Source organism: Patella vulgata, chromosome 2 (assembly GCF_932274485.2).
Source record: "Patella vulgata chromosome 2, xgPatVulg1.2, whole genome shotgun sequence".
Classification (NCBI taxonomy): domain Eukaryota; kingdom Metazoa; phylum Mollusca; class Gastropoda; family Patellidae; genus Patella; species Patella vulgata.
This window is the reverse complement of record NC_065880.2, coordinates 14,410,160-14,430,717: the sequence shown is the minus strand read 5'-3', so window position 1 is coordinate 14,430,717 and position 20,558 is coordinate 14,410,160. Positions and strand designations below refer to the sequence as shown.

The 20,558-nt window shown below is 32.8% G+C and overlaps 1 protein-coding gene across 5 annotated transcripts in view; it reads right to left on the bottom strand.

The window, feature by feature from the left end:
• The window catches only part of LOC126810317 (netrin receptor UNC5C), a 94,908-nt gene that overhangs the window by 11,806 nt on the left and 62,544 nt on the right, over positions 1-20,558 (bottom strand). The window contains exons 6-15 of one of the 5 annotated variants that reach the window (XM_050535314.2): positions 20,325-20,486; positions 16,984-17,034; positions 15,381-15,419; positions 11,023-11,181; positions 8,286-8,339; positions 4,527-4,937; positions 3,395-3,496; positions 2,824-2,990; positions 1,592-1,828; positions 752-898 (exon numbers count right to left, since the gene is read on the bottom strand). In XM_050535314.2, coding sequence (XP_050391271.1) covers positions 752-898; positions 1,592-1,828; positions 2,824-2,990; positions 3,395-3,496; positions 4,527-4,937; positions 8,286-8,339; positions 11,023-11,181; positions 15,381-15,419; positions 16,984-17,034; positions 20,325-20,486 — 1,529 coding nt within the window. The remainder of the gene's footprint in view (positions 1-751; positions 899-1,591; positions 1,829-2,823; positions 2,991-3,394; positions 3,497-4,526; positions 4,938-8,285; positions 8,340-11,022; positions 11,182-15,380; positions 15,420-16,983; positions 17,035-20,324; positions 20,487-20,558) is intronic. The other 4 variants (XM_050535315.2, XM_050535316.2, XM_050535317.2 and 1 more) reach the window with 4 other exon arrangements.

The window sequence follows — 20,558 nt, the reverse complement described above, 5'->3', positions numbered from 1 at the left end:
TACACATTTCTGTTTTCCAACATAAAATATTGAGTATGGAGTTTCTTTGAATTAAATTAGCTCTATCATCAACCATAACGACCAAAACAAATCAATAAAAAATAATCAACACTGATTAATTACACGGTCCCTTAATTTCCTCTCCATTTGAAGCAGTCTTTTATTGTTAAAGTTTCAAGAAGCTACTTGACGGACAATGTTATTTTTTGTATAACAGGTCCCTTGAATTTCAATACGCATTTACGGTGACCTCTTTCATGACATATTAATTTCAAGACGCATTCATTTCTTGTTTCCCAGTATTTCGAAAATCTTAAAACAACATGACTATGCTTGCTTATATGTTACGTCTTGCATTATTTCTGTTACGTCTCTTTTTTGTTTATCATTTTTTTTCATTTTTTAGTGAAACCTGTACCATAACAGGCCCGGGACTGTACAGCGCAGTGTACGCTCACGGCTGGCCCCTGGACCCATTCACTTGATTTGATATTTGTTTATTTTTTGCAATGTCTATTTTCTGTCTTGTCCGCAGGTTTATCTTGTAGATTTTTGTTTTGCGTGTAATGCGGTCCTCCTGCACTTACTATTTAACTCTCTTAAATGTTGTAAAAGTACGAACAATAACATTGATTATATAGGACAAGACCAACGATGTAGGTGCAGGGATGAGAGCACCACTTAAAATTTTTGTCATGAGTTGAATAATTTAGTCTTGTTTGTGATAATTACCACAGTACTAACAACTTACCTGGTAATTGGCTGCTAATTTGCTTCTCCAGCCTGGTGAAAGTTCTTCTATAGTTAGACACAGGTTATTACCACAGTCTTGGAATGGAATCTGTTTTGGCTTGTCAAGCAAACGGCCCCCTAATTTCTTCTCCATTTGAATAACGCCCTAGAATTTAAACATTCAGTAGAAATTTAGAGATGAATTATATAAGATTTAGATACAGAGATGACTGTTCTTTCTATAAAATTCAAAAACAGATAATGAAATATGAATGTATTGAAAATTTCAGTCAAATCACTTTATTCTGAGCAAAGCCATGAGTGTTTGAATTTTAGACAATATAGTCTTGATTGTAAAGTACCATTGCTACGATAATAAACATAGTCTTAATTATCCATTTTAATGTTAAATTATTACATGGAGAGGATGTTTTAATCCATTCAATTTCACAGCCATTCGATAATCTTGGGAGTTAAATATGATATGGCTTGTCATGTTAATAAATGCCTATTAATTTATATATCACTTGAAGCCCCACAAAAAGATAAGGCCCCCCCCCCACCCCCCCGTGAAAAAATTGTCGACCATAAAAACAATAGATATACATTGTTCGTCAATTTTACAGCACCCCTGAGAACACTTCCCGCCGCCCCCCCCCGTTGCTCTGAGCTAGTTACGACCGTGAAACAGATCTGCAGTAGGCAGATTTAGCTCTTACAAATTACATGCATAGAGTACTATATATACCTTCTTTATACACATGAAGAATATGTTCTATGTGGGTATTTAATATGATGATGAACAAACATATGGAGGATATAGAAGTTTGTTTAATGAGATATTATATGTTTACGCTACCTCTAATGCATCTTGTGTATCTTCCACTACATAAACTCTAATACTATAATCCATTGAAGGTGGAGAAGCAGGAGCAAAGGCAGCTAGTCGTAAAATTTTTATCGCTCTCGCACCTGGCACAGACTCCCCAATGATGGCATAACGCTGTAATTGTTCACCCATAATATGACATTGGTTTGGATCAAGTTGAGTATAAACTGGTGTATTTATTGTTTCGTGACCTAATGTAACCATTTTCTACAAAATAACAATATGAATACAGGGTTTAATAACAGTATGAATACAGGGTTTAATTAACAATATGAATACAGGGTTTAATAACAATATGAATACAGGGTTTAATAACAGTATGAATACAGGGTTTAATAACAATATGAATACAGGGTTTAATAACAGTATGAATACAGGGTTTAATAACAGTATGAATACAGGGTTTAATAACAATATGAATACAGGATTAAATAACAATATGAATACAGGGTTTAATAATAGTATGAATACAGGGTTTAATAACAGTATGAATACAGGGTTTAATAACAATATAAATACATTGTATAATAACAATATAAATATACAGTTCCATTTTATTTCAATAATTTGTTTGCGTGTAGTGGGCTGGAGAAACCAGGTAACCCTACTCCTTGTCACATACAAGTGTGGAATTGAAACTACGCCACTTGACTCAATGACAGACCTTATGATTTAAAGCTGGTGTGTTAGACTATTCGGTCACCCAATCCCCATATGAATACTGGGTCTAATATACGTCAATATTAAAACTATCATTACAATGATATGGTATTATGCCCTCTTGTAAAATATAACATCACCTAGATTCAGTGACATGACATTGACTGACATATCAAAATCCATTTCATATATAATAGTTAACTTACAGCCAAACTTGTGACATTTCAATATTGAAAATGAATATTTCAAAAGGACAAACCCAGACTACCATAATTCAAAGCATATTAACACTACTCCACCCATCCCCTAGTCTATACCACTTCAAATCCCTTCGAGCATAAAGCACATTAAAAGAAAGTGTTACATTTACCAAGTTTGATTTGTGTATTAGTTTTAAAAGCGGACAATTAGCAGACGACATTGTGTAGTGGTAGTGTTAAAAAAATAACCAGATGTGTAGATGTTATAGAGTCTGGCTTTATTTGTACAGGTTTTCAACTTGAGGTATCTAGATAATGAAGTGGAAACAGCTGTGTACTTACCTTCCAGTGAGGGGGTTCATCTATTGGGCTGTCACTGTGAAAGAGCGATAGAATCCAGCCTCCTTGTCGCATACTTGCACAGTGTTGGTAGGAGAGAATAACTGGTTTCAACAAAACAACGCTGGGTGGTCCAATTAATAAGATCGGACTTAAAATAGTTTGATTATCTGCAATTGAAGTCATTTTTAATTATTAATTTGAGAAAACAATAATAAAATATAAACACTATATAATAAATAATAGTTATAATATATCCCTTAACCCATGAAAACCAAATTGTATGTAACTTATTATTCCAATAGATGCCAACTCTCAAATGCATGTGACAATGTCAATATAATCTACCTCTCCCCCCCCCCCCCACAATCTAAAGACTTGACACCTTTCTATCCCCCCCAATAACTTTGACCTTATACAATGTTTATAATTCATATTAATTGAGTACTTCATTTGCTGAAAGGACTTTCCACCATTCTCTCTTCTAAATCTTATCTGATTGTCTTCTCCAGAAATTTATAAGGACAGCTGTTTATTTTATCTAAAAGTAGATCTATTTAATTTGTTCACTTACCATTCAACTTGGGTCTATCTTTGTCATCTCGGCAAATCGCCAGATAAATTTCCTCCACATGACCTTCTTTAATAGCTCCTTCAGGAATTAATAAACTTACTCCTAAACAAGAGGACACCAATATAAATACAAAATGATGCAAAGATTTTTTTATTAATTTTTTAAAAATAACAAAAAAATTACTCTTTTACTATGTCTTAGAAGTTACTGCAAAAAAGACAAGTCTAAGCTAAACAAGAGGACACCAATATAAATACAAAGTGATGCAAAGTTGTTTTTTTATTAATTTTTTAAAAATAACAAAAAAATTACTCTTTTACTATGTCTTAGAAGTTACTGCAAAGCAGACAAGTCTAAGAAGTATAGTTGATTTATGTTTAGATAACTGATTATCTTGTTGAGACCAGTCTGATCCCAATGCCATCATGTGTGGTAGAAACATTTGGAATACTTCAGTATGCTCTATTTGAAATATGTATAAAATTGGATCAAGATTAAGTCGATTTTCAAACGACAGACTAAAGTTAGCAGATAAATGTGAACTTGATGTACAGAGAATTGATAAAATCTAATGAGTGCATTTCCTCAATGGCATGAAATTCTTAGTTCCAGGGAGCAGCCAGCCTGTCTGATAAATGCTACACATGTCATGAAAATATCAGAAATCTGTCATCTAAAATAGTCTTATTTTAATTAGATAACTTCATAGATCTGCTTGCTATCTACAAACTATATATGCAAGCAAGGCAATTTTTTTTGCTTGACAAATTTCAGTGACGCTTTCAATCCATGTCTGGTGGAGCTGAAAATCAGAAAGATATATGCTGTCTGAGAGAACGGAACTCTTCCATCAAACTCAATATCTCAAATCTGTTGTTGGCATAAATATTCCTTAATACCAGACATTCAATTGCATATTTTAATAGATCAATTATTGACTATAATTCTGAACGAAACACTTGGGCCAAAGCTAAAGCTTAAGGGAACATCGCAAGCTGAAAACTCCCCATATTGAAATTTAGAGATTTTTCATTGTCCTTTGATCCTATGAATTTGATCCCTATGGCTTTGTTCAAGCATTATTCATAAATGTTGGAATTTTTTAAGTTTTTATTTTCAAAATTGCACCAACCTGATTCTGGGAGAACCAAACGGCCACCACAACTATCAAAGGTACTCCATGTTACACCGTCTGCATCTATTGTACTGGGTAACTGTACCGATATCATTGATTGTCGACTATCTTGTAAATTATCGCACTGAGACAGTCTGTTATCTGACGGAACTAATAATGTATTTTTATTGTCACAAACTGATAATTGTTCGAGGGAGGAAGTCAGATTATGGTTTAGAGTAGGTTCCACCAACATCATTTTGCTGTTCTTAGGAAGAGTTCCTGATAATCGATGGTGTGCATTAATGTCGGGGACATCGTACAAGGGTTGTTTTTCCATCATATGGTTGTTATTTGGTGAATCTGGGGGAAGAGCATGTTGAACTGTTACAACCGTCTGTGTTAAATCTGGTTGCATTGACAACAATTCTATAAAAAAAATAGGAGAATTTTAGATATGGTAAACAAAAGAACAATAAACTAGTCATGCATGGTAAAAAATCACGACAAATGATGCAGAACTTCGTGTAAAATGGTGTAAAATATTACAAGGACATATTGAAAAATTATGAAACTTTGGTTATCTATTGAAAAAATCAATGAAGAAAAATGTTTTATAGTTCTGGGGATGTTTTTAACATATGTTAGTTGAACTGTCGTTTCTTTAAGTTTTGCCCTTGGTGTCAAACGTATTTTCATTCTTAACATCTGGTTAGGTCGTTAGAGGGAGATGTAATCATACATAATTCATTAACAGCTACTAGACTAGTTCAAATTCTAATATTTGGGTGGCATTATATTTCAATGTAAAATATCCTAATTTTTCTTCTGAGACAAAACGCTGATCTGTATCCCATTCTAGATCACAGAGATTAAACAGTACAAATGCTTGAGAAAACGCTTTACCATCTTTCACAAAAAATTTGTATCATTTAAAGAGGACAGTTTGACAGATGTGGATAATAAGCAGTGCGTCTGCTCAAGTCTGTGTAATATCAAGGAGCTGTAAGACAATCAAGGGAGTAAACCTGCACCCTATAATACACAGGATCACCTTACCCTGGGTAAAATGAAGTTTTAATGACCTGAAAGAGTTCAGGTTGTTTGACTGATAGGTTTTAACTATATTATTTAACAGTCCACAGACCTCATCCTTATCTCTGTTTTTCTTGTCTCCCCCCATTCCCAACTAAACAAGTTGACGGCCTTTTGTTTGTTTGAAAGCCATTCTCCAAATTTTAACTAACGTGTTTATAATTACTCTGGGGGCCTCTCTTATCTCTGACCCTCTTTAACCCATCTGTGTTTTGATGCCTTGATTATGGCATATCTCTCTCTGAAACATGCCAAATTTCTGCATTCTAACTAAATATTAATATGGATGTTTATTTTCATTGCATTTGAACACCAACTAAGAGGGGTGTAATTTGTCTTGAGAATGGTGTAATTATCTTGTACAGGTCTGCCATAAGAGAAAACTACAGCCATGGAGAATATATACGTCCAATTCAATTATCCATTCACTCATGTCAATGTGGGAAAAAATAAGTATGATTCATATGGATGGATTACTGCAAATATAAGTTAAATCTGATAAGGTTGACATTTCCTGTCTCTCATTATGTAATTTATTTCAACCCCCCAACGAAGCTCTACTAAACATAAATAGATCTGGGCTAAATTAACCCATCTTAAAATAACTTCAATCCTAATGGCAAATCAATTCAAGAAATTAGAACTGGTTCAGCTCAAAAGACCTATATACACAGCCGAGCCTTGGACTGGCAGAAGAATTTTAATGCCTTTGTCTAAGAAATGCTAAAGAGATTTAAACATCTTTGGACAAAGATTTTTATCAGTTATTTGTAAGCATAAGAGGAGTAAAATAACACAAGAGTACATATGTGAATGTAGAAAACATAGAGTTTTATAGTAATAACGTGTTTATCTAGCACACAACACCATATTTACACATCTATAACACAATTGTTTTCAGATGAATAAAAATGTCAGTATTCCTTGCTTAACAAATGAAAGCCGGGTCGTTCTTCCTGCTTCTCATTGTTTTCTAGTTAAAACCCAAATACTTGATGGATTCAATTTCTCAAAGTAAATAGCCAGTTGTCCTGTAGAAAAACAAACTTTATGGACATGGTTTTCAATGAAGCAGTTTATGTACATTGAGCCCATCTTAACACCTTATTGGTGAAGAAACAAGAGAATGAGATAGACAAAAACATTTCTAAACAAACTCTTTATTTTATTGATTTTGTATCTGAAATAACAAGTTGATCAACAGAAACTGTTATTTTTGCAGGACTTAAGGGTTTGAACCAAAAAACCATTTTTTTTCTTGTCTGCATATCTGCTTAAGATTATTCAGATTATGACCTGTTTTGCGTTCCACTTTCGACACAGTGAGCCTAAAAGTAACTAAAATTACATAACCAGTTGATGTGTTCTTAAACAATTGAAAATTGAATCCAATTTAATATTTTATTTTAACCCAAAATCGTAACTTCACAAGTCAATGTTCTTAAACATTTGAAAATTGAATTCAATATAATATTTTATTTTAACCCAAAATCATAACTTCACAAGTCAATGTGTTCTTAAACAATTGAAAATTGAATCCAATTAATATTTTATTTTAATCTAAAATCAAAGAGTTTTACCATTTTATTTTTACCTAAATCAAAGAGTTTTATCTCCTTTAATGTTAGCTTAATATATTTCTTTGTTGTGATTTAGGAATGAAGTATGTTTGTGGTAACGTGAATATACTTGATATTGTCTTGGCTTTTATTTCATAGATATACACATAAATTATCTTGTTTTAATTACGATTGAAATTGATGAAGTTGGAAAACCTCATAAATATAAGTCATATTTTACACTTCATGACACTATTTTATCCACATCAAAGCCAGGAATCAGTTCATATCTTTTTTTCAAATAATTCTTTCCAGGAACCTTTTACGTTTGGTATGTTAACATGTGTACGTCTGTCAGTGGAAGCTATTACTCTCAAGAATTATGTGAGCTGATAAATAACTGCAAAACCTAAACAGATAATTTTTCTAGTTAAAGTTGACATACTAGTGTATGGTCACTAAGCCATTTTTCATTCTAATTTCCCATCAAACAAGAAGGATAAACCCCCAAGAAAAACTCCATCAAACAGTTGCAGACGCCCTCAAGATGTCAAAGGTCATTATTTTGAATTTGGACTAAATCTCTTACATTCTACTAACATATGTTTTATCACTATATACAAAAAACATGATAACTTCTGTTTTTTCAGGCACACAAAGGCAATGAAAATATTTCCACGCCTGCAGGTGTAAACTCTAGAGACAGTATACAATGTTTATTGACAATATCCAAGCGAGTCAAAGATGTGCTCTGGTCATAAAATACATAATGCTGGAACCGAAGAGCATATTATTGCTTTTAAGGCAACAATAATCCTGCACAACTGGAATCTTTTTTTAACTGTTTACCAGTTTAAGATGTTAATGTATCCAATTGATACTTCAAACCAAATGTCATCCTAATGGCACCTCATTTAAAAAAAAGAAATTTAAATAAAAATCAGATTTATATCAGCCATAAAGTAAACATAATTGCGACCTGGAAAAGCATTTTGAAAAGGATTATGAGAATTTTGCGTTTGTTATAGGATTATGAACTAGCATATCTGTCATGAATAACTTGGACGTCATTAATAACTTGGAAAGAAACAGAGTATTTCAATCAATCCAAAAATGCACTTACCCCCATTCTTGGTGATTTTCTTCTCTTCATCAGTCATAGAGTTAATTGTAGAATCTGCCAAAAAAGTAAGAGTAACAATCTGTATTAATTGATGTGATGTAAATTTTTTTGGCAATGTTTAATGAGCTAAAGATGGGAGTGGAAAGAGCTATTAATTATGGTAAATAACAGCCTATGTTATCATGATCACATCAAAGATTTTCCCTTCCTATCAAAGAGATGCATATCAAAATCATACAATAATTTGATTACTTTTCATAAGCATAACATAACATTGAAAGACCTAGTAGCTCTTAAGAACGTGACCATGATCTAAATTTCATTATACCTCGAGCATTTCTAATGAGTTTACAAGCTGGGATGAAAAGCATCTTATAAGCAGACACGTATTTATATTTACTGCTTCTAAGAAGCTTTAGATGTTGTTTTTTCTTATTCATTATGTGATTTAAATTGACGAAAATGAGGTTGGCTGTTTGAAAAACATGCACCTAGAAGTTTTCTAACTTAATTAAATTTTTGCCTATATTCCCTAGTTAAGTGTGCAGGAGTCTACTTTATTTATGAATTTTTCCATTATTTTTAACATCTTTCAGCTTCTTGCAAATTAGTGTAGGAGAAGAAAAATATTCTTCTGGAATTTGCGGTTAAGTTTTAAAAAAAAATCTGTTTTAATTATACAAGATATTGTGCCCTGTGCATTTAAATTACTGCATCGGTTGAAAGGTCACATTATAGGTAAGCTAATTAAATTACTGAATTAAAATATCGACAATATCCATACTGTTGAGACGAGATCGTTTCTTGATATAAAATTTCTGAATATTGTCTCTCATTTATTCTCTCTCATTAAAGTCTTTCAGCACCACAGGCGTCCATAAACATCATTGAAATGTTAATGTTCTAGTCCCCGATTTTTTTTCTTATAACAGTGTAAACATGGCAGTATTTTATATCTCACGGCAACAGCTTCATTTAACTCGAGATAGTTTTAATAGTTTTGACATTCCGAAAAAAATCCTGTAACATGCAATTTTGACATCAATGATAGAAAACATACAGCCTATTATCAAAATTTCCAACTGACAATTTAAATACACTAGACATCTACCATAAGCCCCTTCAAAATTATTTTAGGACAAGTAGGCTATTTAAACAAAATTCTCTTCTCAAGCTCAAGGAAGAAATGCATTCTCAAATGAATTGGGAATAAATGTATTAAAAACAACAAGCCAATGACGGTGTGTGCTTTTTCAAGAGCTTTTTAAAATAATCTATGTTTAATGCTTCAACTATTCGAGAATTTGCCTCCAAAGACCGAAGAAAACACCAGTAATATAATGACGATGAAATTAGATTCTGTCAAGTGTATGTCAATATTTCACTTAAAACAAGATTAAGGCTAAAAGAATATCCAATTATCAGGAACTGCGAAATGTCAGCTTGGACTGGGACTTGACCTACTCTGTTGAGAAGACTTGAAAAACATTCTTATGGACATAATGGTATTTGAAACTCCAGAAACAAGAGCTAGGTCACATATTCACAGAAGTTTTGTCTTAAGCCAGACTGATCAAGTATTTGTATTGTTTTATTAAATACAACCTAGTTTTATATTGTTCCTCGTTTAATAACCATTTGCTTTCACCAAATCGACTAGAGATTGTGCGCGTGCAAGTTAATGTTAAACAAGGGAATAATTTGTTATAAATCATATCTTCTATTAGTTTTACTACTAATTAAATTCACTCACAGCTCTTCTATGGGGCTATAACATTTCAAACACTTCTATCAGTGCAACATTTCAATAAGTTTCCAATTTAATACAATAATTCTATTTCCATAAAATATGCAGTTTGACATTAGAAAATTGACGTGGCCAGCCATAAAAGAGTAAAGTAAAGAGCAATGTTTATAAAATTGCTTTCTAATATCATCATCAGGCCCTCTAAGTGAATTTTATTTCCATTATTAAAGAGCAGTAAAAACAGTCCGAGGACCGAAAGACGAGGCCATAAAATGTGCAAGTCTGGTAACACATGAGTCAGAGAGATTAAGATATTAAAGCTGATCAAAAAGGGTAATAACTCTAGTTCTCTACTAACATTGGTAGTTTTCTATTATCTAGGAAGACATTTTTTATACTAAATATCAGTTTTGTAGAAGTTTATTGGCTGTTTTAAGGATGTTCACTCATGTACAAGAATTACATGAAGACCTGTTTTTACAAAACAGTCTTTTTTTTAAAACTATTTTCATTCCTTACACCTGTCTGACATTAGATTAACAAACTATTTAAAATCCTTTATATGTATCAAAATCATTTTATCTGTCTTATTTTTAAAGCCCCCTCCCACCTCCCCCACCCCCAGAACCACTCTAAATATAGTGTTTTTGAACAAGGCTGTTCACATATGACTCCCTCTACATGGTCAGATTTATTCATCAAATATTCACTGTGTTTATTAAGAGATCATTCTTGAGCTCTGCATCGTTCTTATACTCGAAGTTTCATCAAATAAAATACATCAATAAATTACTGATACTCGAAAACTTTTACACAGGGTTTGGCTACTCAAGCACCAGTTACGACAACATGTTCCAATTGTTAAATGTGTTCTTTGTATATTCAAATTCAATAGTAATAAGAATGAAGAGTACTCTATATGTCTAATGTACATAAATTAAAAAAGAAAGTAGAGATTTTGGGTGATCTGAGGACAGGGGATTAGCTCACCTGTGCTCAGACACTCCCTGTTAAACACACCTTGTTGGCGAGCTTTTCTTCTTCGCATAACAATGACTATAACCACCACCACAGTTATAAAGACAGCCACGGCCACGCACAGACCAATATACATAGGAATATTTTCACCATCTTCAGCTCGACTAGTAGCTGAAAATAAAATAAATAACATTTAAATTTATAATCATGATTAGAAATGTAATTCATAAAATTTTCTACAAAAATAATAAGAATACAAATTTAGGAACTTCACAGAGATGGTGGAGAAGTAATTTCCTTCCAATTCTGACTACCGCAAAATGTCAGATTATTACTTTTTTTTTTAAAGGCAAATACTTTGGTCATGTCATAATAACATTACTGGTTGTACATGTATGATGTAAGGAAAGTAATCCTAATGATTAATAATCCTATTCGACTGTTCAGAATGCAACTTTATACAATAAAAGCTAATTGCAAGCATCAGATAAGTTCAATGAAATACCAGCCATCAATTTCCTTCAAAAATGAAGACCTGATGTTCAAAAATATTTTGTTAACCTAAAAACTATCTTTCTTAATGAAGATCGCTACTGGATGCTCAAGATTACCATAATAGAAGTCTATTTTGGGGATTGGTTAAGTGACAGTGTTTCCTTGTGGAATGTTGGCATGGAAAACATAGAACTGTTGCCATACAAATTGATCAGTTGTATGGAACAGTTGAAATATGGAGGAAATAACATCTCACTATGGCCAGTAGATATAAATTATCCACTTTACGTGTGGAGGATAAAGGCAGCAATCAGACATATTTCTTAACCCGTCAACTTCTTGGGTGATTAGTCTGATGTACAAGCGCTAATATTCGTCTATTCATTTAACATACATTGTACATATAGTTGAAACTACTGAAGCAACGCAAATAAACGCTTTCATATATGATGCAACAAAACACAGAATGCTAACCAGTACAGTAAACACAACATGACAGTTTTTCTATATTAGCTTGGCACATTTTTTTCAACAGATCTGCATACAAAATCAATAAAAGATTTCTACATAGTCTATAGAGCAATACATTCCATACCCAATCCACACACACAACATAACACAGACCAAAAACATGCAGAAGCAGAAATTTATGTTTAGATTTCAGCAAGCTGAGAAATATAATGTAATAATAAACAAATATTCTACTCAAAGATCGGAATGGAATCTAAGGTCAAACACAAGTTATCATTGTGTGGCACTAAAATAAACATAGGCAAAATACGGGGTTGGAATTATTACTATACCCTCCCTGCCATCATTCCAATCTGTATGGTGCCTGCTGTTTTTAACTTGGCTTTCTTGAAAATCTCACAGATATCAATTAGAAGGGTAGAAATCATTAATCTTAATGTAGGTTTAATGAGATCTTACTGTGGTAGCTCTAAAAGATCCATATCATTTATTTGTATTTAAAAACGACCCTGCAGAGTTCTATTATAGATGGGTTTATCAAAGATGGCTGACACGGACTTCTGGGGTTTGGGCAAAAATTATTTATCAAATCAGCTTAGCTTAGTTAGGGGGTCGAAGGATATTTATGATACACTTGATATGACTTACGAGACAATCTCTGAGAGCCCTTCAGATAATTCTTATTTTTATAAATGCTTTGAGATAGAAATGGATAGCGTGTCTTAACGATACCAATCTTTTATAATAAATGTAAGTCATAAATTATGATGTTTAGAAGTGAAGAATCTTAGAACACACATCATTTAGGATTGAAGCCATAATGTTTGGTTGTTAGGTTGATCAGGTCTAAGTATGTAAATATATGGTGTATAGCTTGAAGATATAAAACTAAAGGAAAACCAAGTGAATGGACAAATAAAGCAGATTTCTTTTTGAAGAATGGCGACTTTGTTTGTGAAAGACCAACGTCTAGTAAAATAAACAGATCTCCTAGTCACAGCCACAAATAAACACATGCAAATTTAAGACTTGATGATATATATATTAACTTTCAAGACTTTCAACTTTCTTTTGAACCTAATTTGTTGTCCATTCTCAGTGTCTGTGTGGTCATCTGGTTTCCATTTCCCTTGCTACTGTTTATTTTACTTGTAAGTCAATGTGTTAAACTAAATGCAAACCTCGAGGACTCAGTGGACAAGTCTACTGCATTAGACTCAATTATAGGAGCTTTATATGCTTCTACTGAAGTCGTAAAGGTTTGATTTAATGGAAGGGGGTGGTATGGGATGATGTGATGCAGACCTGTGAACATTTGGTAAGGGTCTGCCATCATCTTTACCGTTATTTATGAGCTATAAAATTTTAAGCGATGTATAATGAGCGCTTTATAAATTGGATAAATTTGACAAGAGTAAATATATCCTAGTCATAGGGTACATGTTAAATGTTCAATTACAAGGTCTCCTGTGCTCCTTCAGCTTTATACTATTAAAAATAAACACTCCTTCAAAGATTATAGAATTAAATTATGTATTATCTGGCTTTGATGTTTTTCCCTAGAATCTTTAGTGATCGAAAATTGTAAATTTTAAAATTTTCATCTACCGTTCTAGGGTTGAAATTGGCATTGTTACTTTTAACAAGTAATTAAATGTCCTTTAAAAGTTCCAAATAAAATCAGACAGCTTATATGACTCGCCTAATTATCGAAAAATTCTTAATATATGACGATGCTGACACAGATTCTATGCATGTCTTTTCAACTAAAAGCATATGTACCTAGGAAATGGATTATTGGGAGGGGGGGGGATTATTGTATTATGACATTCAATTCACATTCAAACTGAAAATACTTTTGAGCAGCTTATGCCACTCAAAGCTACATTTATTTAATGTATTGTATAGTTTTCATTTTGATCTACAGGTTTTTTTAATCTACAGGTAGAGTCATTTAATATACCCACAGGTAGTGGAGAAGCGCAACCTCAATACATGCACTTGTACTGGAGATATAATACTGTTGACTTTTAAATGACTTTAGTCTAAATTTATCAATTTTCTCTTGTGTAGCTGGTTTTTGTTATCTATGTTATTGAACAGACTACAGTTCTGATATTATCACTGATTGTTCACTTTAACTGCTGCAAACATTCACTTAATGTAAACTCTCTTCTCGAGTATATATTTAGGCTTCGATGTTAATTACTTCCCTAATGGCTCTCAAAGCCAGTCGGTAAAATCTATTCTCATGAACACTGTAATTCCAACGAGTTGATCGATCGCAGTTGGCAGCCAAATTGACAATTATTGATTAGTAGATATCAATTAATATTATTCTTACTTCATAATCCTGTAAGCTAGCATTATGTACATTCACAGTACAAATAATTTCAAGGAGTAACGTCTATCAGTTCCACATGAAAGCTTTGGGAATAGTGTGAATTAATAATAAATGCAAAAGAGAGTAGATATAGAATCAAATAAACTCTTATTGTTAGGTAGTAATCGTTTTCCTTCCAAAGATGAGTGGGATCATCACAATTAATTTGTGGGATTGACCGATAAAGCAAATTGCTATGATAACTGAAATCTACTTAATACTGATACATCATAGATCTTTATATTTAGTACAGGAAAGGGGAGGCTTTAAATCGTCTATCTTTGTCAACCACCATATTTGGGACCGAAGGACTTATTTCAAGAGATAATTGTCATTAATCCCTTTGGAGATAACGGAGAGAATGTTCTACTTTATCATATGTAGGGGGAGGAGGGTGGGTGGATGGCTGAATAGTTAGTGTGTACGCGTTGTATCATAAGGTCTGTCATTGAGTCAACTGGTGTGCTTTCAACCGGTTGTAAGTGACAAGGAGTAGGATCAACATGGGTTTTCTCTGGGTCCTTCGGTTTCCTCCCACTGCTAAAGACCCCCTAGGCGCAAGCGAATTATTGAAATGATATTGAACCATATATTAGTTCCGTAATAACCTAGTTTGTGTCAAGTGGAAGTTAAACCCCATTTCTGTCTCTGTCTGTCTTATCATATATATATATATATATATATTTAAAAAAGGAAATCAAACTCACATCATTTCAAAATTAATATGGACAAATTTCTACATAAAGCTTTGAACTATCATTGACATAAAAAGCATCCCAACTCCAGCAACATGGTAAAAATAGCACAATCTCTGATCATGTATTATATATAATCATGCAAATGTGATTGTTAGATATCATATTGTACATTTTTAGGCCAATCGTAGCGGTGATTAGTTTTTCAGTTGGAACAATGAATGTGGAAGCATGCCGACCACCAGGTTACTTTTTATATTTGTTAATTAACATGTCCACCCTAGCCCGTTGCATTCATAAACCGTTAGCCTATTCTTACAACTAACCTTCTGAAGTTTCAACAAAAATATTCTTAGTACTAACATCTGAAACGCAACAAAATCACAAATTTGTAAACAAATACCCTTTTATTTTATTTTTTTTTTTTTAATAAAAGAATCAATTTGAATAAAAAGAAACCAAGAAATAAACAAACATAATATACAGGTATTTTTTTAAATTTTTAAATAAAAAGTATAATTGATTTTAAAATTAAATATAATTAATAAATAATATGTTAATATCACTCAATCAAACTTTCAGATAATTATAAATTGGGAGCGGGAGCTGTTTGTACTAGTATCTTACTCATGCCATTAAAGATAAATATAATAGGATAAATTTTATTAGTCTTTTGTAAGTAAACTTTCTTTCATATCTTAAACTACAACAGATGTGACACACCCTATAATACTTTGGGTTTTAAAGAATGACTCACGTGGGATCCATCCCTAAACTAACCAGTACGGGTGGACTATGGAACAGGAACCGAGTGTGACGTTAAAATCAAAACCCGTCAATCAATGCACATTTGTCAGAGGAACAAGAATGCCAAGTTTCATTGATGGTACCTTAAACATACATTATGCAAGAGCTAAATCTGCCTATTGCAGGTCTTTCTTTAGGCCTGAAATGTTTTCTAAATTATTAATTAGACATTAATTAACTTATCCAGGCCATAATCAAGTCTTGATGGCATCGGATTTCTCCGATATTAAATAGATTAGAACGGTTCAGCCATATTTTGATTTAATCTAGAAATGGAGGAGCGAGACTTAGCTTCGAACAACCAGTACGGTGGTTGCAATTATTGCACACGTCTTGTCAAACCTTCAAAGGCTAAATATCTTCGCTCGCAATAGAGTAATTTAAATGAAATTTTCAAATTTTTTATTTTATATTATCTATTTTTGAACTATTATAGCAAGAATGGCTACTTCTTTATCTAAATCTTGCATAATGTAACTTAAGCTTTTTCAAAGAGCGTTGCCTCCAAGAACAACAAGATGGGTAGCGCTTGGGATCAGTTCTTGGTCCAAAAATGTAACATCTCCAGTTTATTGGTGGTCTTATATCAAAAAGGCTATGGTCAGATATGCACAGACCACAATTTCTGTGACGCAAAAAACAAACTCAAGTGCATTCATTCATCAGTGACGTCACTGAATTATGACATTGGCATCTGTCAATGCCTTCTCTTTTTTTGAAAAGGCTTCTTTAAGGAAATTGTACCTTTAACTAAATCTATCCTTGTAGTTGTACCCTATTTAGATTGAATAACTTCCCATATTTTTCCAGCAAGTTGTGAAAAAACATCAGCGCGAGAGATAAAAATATATCTAATTAATAGCATTTAATAGGGCAATATAGAGAAGTCAGATAGACTAATGGTTGATCATGCACTGTGGTGTATATATAGTCAGTGCAATCTTTGATTGTTTTTTTTCTCTGTACACTTGTTCTAAATGACTCTTTCAAAGATTGCACTAAGTGAGTTCAGGGTTTTCTAAACATTTCTAACTTGTTATCAAGTTTATACTATGCGGGGTAATATCAGGTCTAATGTTAGTTGTTGCTGGGAGGGTTTCTTTTACTTTTGATTTTTCTTACCGAGACTGGGTGAAAATGTCTGCAGCACAAATCTCGAATTATTTCTTTTGTCTGAAATATTTGAACCAAGGGATTTTTTTGGTTGTTGGTAGTTTAATAAAACAATGGAACTATTCAAATAATTAAAATCTGTTACTTTCACACTTTTACTGTGAGGGGGATATTAAATGTCTGTTATAATGAGACTGATTCATACTTTTCCCTCCCGAAGGACTTACTCCAAAAACTTCAAATTTAGAAACCATCATCAAGTACTTGATTTCACTAGAATTTTATAAGTGACTAATTTCTTGAATAGCTAATCCCTACAATATAAGTGACACAATGCCAAGTTTAATTACAATGCGGAAAGACTAAGTGTCAACAAATAGCCTTAAGGCATGCCATGTTTCTCTCCAGAGATATTTCCGACAAAAGAATAACATTTATCGTGGCTAATTTTTATTCTTTTTTGGATTGCAACTAAAGCCTAATGATAGATTTTCACAGCCAGTAGTACTTTTTAACACCAATGTGCAGCCATTGCATGTCATGTGAAAGTAATCAACGATATCGCATTTATCATGTTCAAGAAGTTTCATATTCAATCAAGCATTTAATAAAAAAAATATTCAATGAGTCATTAAACACATTTGCCAGTTACAATTAGAGGATAGTATCTTCAAATAATGTCTAATTTCTAGTGGGAAGAATTTTGACCACAATAAAAAACAGAAGATAATAAGTCTTTCATCTTTCGATTTTTAAAGTTCTTCTTTATTTTTTTTTTGCCACCGGACTAAGTATCTCTAAATAATGCCTAATTTCTAGTGCGAAGAATTATAACCACAAATAAAACGAAGATGATAAGTCTTTCATCTTTCGATTTTTTAAAGTTCTTCTTTATTTTTTGTGCCAGTTACTGATATGAGTATCTTTAAATAATGCCTAATTTCTAGTGCGAAGAATTTTAATCACAAATAAAACAAAGATAAAAAGTCTCTCATCTTTTGATTTTTAAAGTTCTTCTTGTCTTTCCAATATAAAGAAAGAGAAGATATAATTTGAAATATAATATGCAAAAAATTGTTTGTGTGTAATCTGTTCTGGTTATAAAATACTTGCTTCCAATCTACAGGTCTTAATTAAAGTTCTATCAAATAACTAATGGAAGGAAACCTTAGAATGCTTCTCTCCTCACAACCTGCTTTATTAACAGAACTATTCCTAGGCCAAAAAGTCCAAATGTCAGATAAGCAGAAAGAGAACTGATGGTCATTTTCTCATTCAATGGCTGCATTGTATCTTAATCAGAGGCCTCTCAGCAAGAAGAGATTTGATAAACTGGTTGAGATATACAAATGGGATGAAATATAGCTGTTGTGGTATTGGAATCAAGACCTCTTTGCCCTTCTATTGTTCTCAACTAGAAAACTGACCTTGCTTTCTCTACATATCACATGTTTAATCAAATAATTATTTCTTTTGGTTAGCTGCTTTGATTTAAAGCAATTTGAATACAGCTTACTTTTTGTTTTATTGCCAAGGACTTGGAAATACAAAATTTACAGCAGTTTGGCATATAATTCTTCTATAACTTTCAAAACAAAATCATTATGTCCACAATCGTGTTTTTGAATGCAATATTCGTGCTAGTTCAACAACAAGAGCAACATCTTTTATCACTTATCATATTTATTGAGTAAATTCAACATTTTTGGCGTTCGTATGTCTACATGTAAAAATGTCAAAAACTGCGATCCGTCTATTAACTTAAATGAATCACTTCCTAAGGTGTGGTTTTTTTTCTATGTAGAGCTGCAAAGTAGAACATCCTGCGTTAATTATGAGATTCATGTAGTGTATTTGACAACAACTGAACCGAAGCAGCTTGAAAAGATCGACTGATTGACTTTTCGATATTGCCACAAGGAGTGGAGTTTTTTATATTATAATTTTGTTCATACTTCAGTTGCTTTAGTAATTGTTTACATAACATGTCCATGTATTTGGATTGAAACCGTGAAAAAATATAAGAATATTCTACTAGTTATAATAGATTTACTTATTTAAATAAAAACAAAGGAGAAATTTACAAATAGCAAACTTGCTGTTATGAATGGTTAGTCATGTTTATAAAAGTACTACAAAATAGGTGAACTCCTCAAATAAAATAGAAGTGTTGTTTGGTGTTCCAGAAAGAGTACACATACTCTGCCTTATGCACAATACATATGACCCCTTAAAGCCAAAGGTGTCTTCACAATGATATTACCCATAGTAAATAAGTTCTAATCAATGTTTGTATTCACACTGAAGGATTTTTAATTTTTAAAAGCAGGCCAAATGTATTAGTCCTTCTTATGGGGTTGTAAAATGTCAAATGATCTTGCACAAGGCTATTTAATGATGCTGAAAGCAGTGATGTCACAGTAGAAGCAGTATTCCCTGTAACACGAATGAAACAGAGTTTCTGCTCAGTCCTTCTGATCATGGTCCTCCTTTTTACTTAAAGCAAACTGATCAAAAGCATCTGTGCTGAAATACTTCAAGTGAATTGGTATCCAGGACAATCTTTTTAACTCCAATCTCTATATGAACACATTCTTAAGATTTCAGAAGTCAAAGCCACTATGTGTTAGTTAGCTCACGGCACTAACCAAGGGCGGATCGAGAGACCATGGATGTAGGCAATACCAATAGTAAGTTACCTCACGGCACTAACCAAGGGCGGCTCCAGAGACCATGGATGTGGGTGCTTGCGGGATGGGTGCAAAGCTGCACGCTGCAAGCTCCGAATCCACAAAGCCCTCATCAGTCAATGTATCATTTCGTTAATTGTAAATGTTTTTGATATCATTTTTACCCATGTAGTTGGCTCATGTGGATTGGTTAAAATTATAACAATAGATGAGTAAGTTAATTATCAGATGTAAAATGTATTAATTATTGTTTATCACGACAACTTATTATTAATAGTAATCAATGACAAGAGAAAGTTACAGGCTCGTATGTTTAACAGTAGAGATAAATATACAGTAGGATTCAGACAGCTTGTTTTGTGGTCATGAACCTTAAAATCATTAATAGAACAGGACATATTATAATTATGTTTATTAAGAGACAGAATATTATCTCTTGCTGATTCTAGCTTTTAATAAATAAAGGGAAAAAAATAAAATAAATAAATACAAAGGCTAGAACAAGATACTAAAGTAAAAGTAGAACAATAGTTACCAAAAAGTAGACTAACAATTACAATTAAGGTAAATATTAAGATTGTGCAGAAATTAAGAAGGTGCAAAGTTACTTTTTTGCATACAAAATGCCAATTTATAAATGAAATAAACAAAAATAACTACCTCTGCACATGCCCCCAGTACAGTTGGCAGATGCCAAGTCATTTCCAATGCAATATTCTCCGCCATTGGCTGGAGCAGGGTTATCACATGACCTACGCCGATGATGAATACAATCTGGACTGCATGTTGACCACGATGACCAGGGGGACCAAAGACCATCCACTACAATGGAGGTTTCAGATAGAAAGGAGGTGACCAAATCGGTGTTTCTTCTAAATATTTTGAGTTCATGCT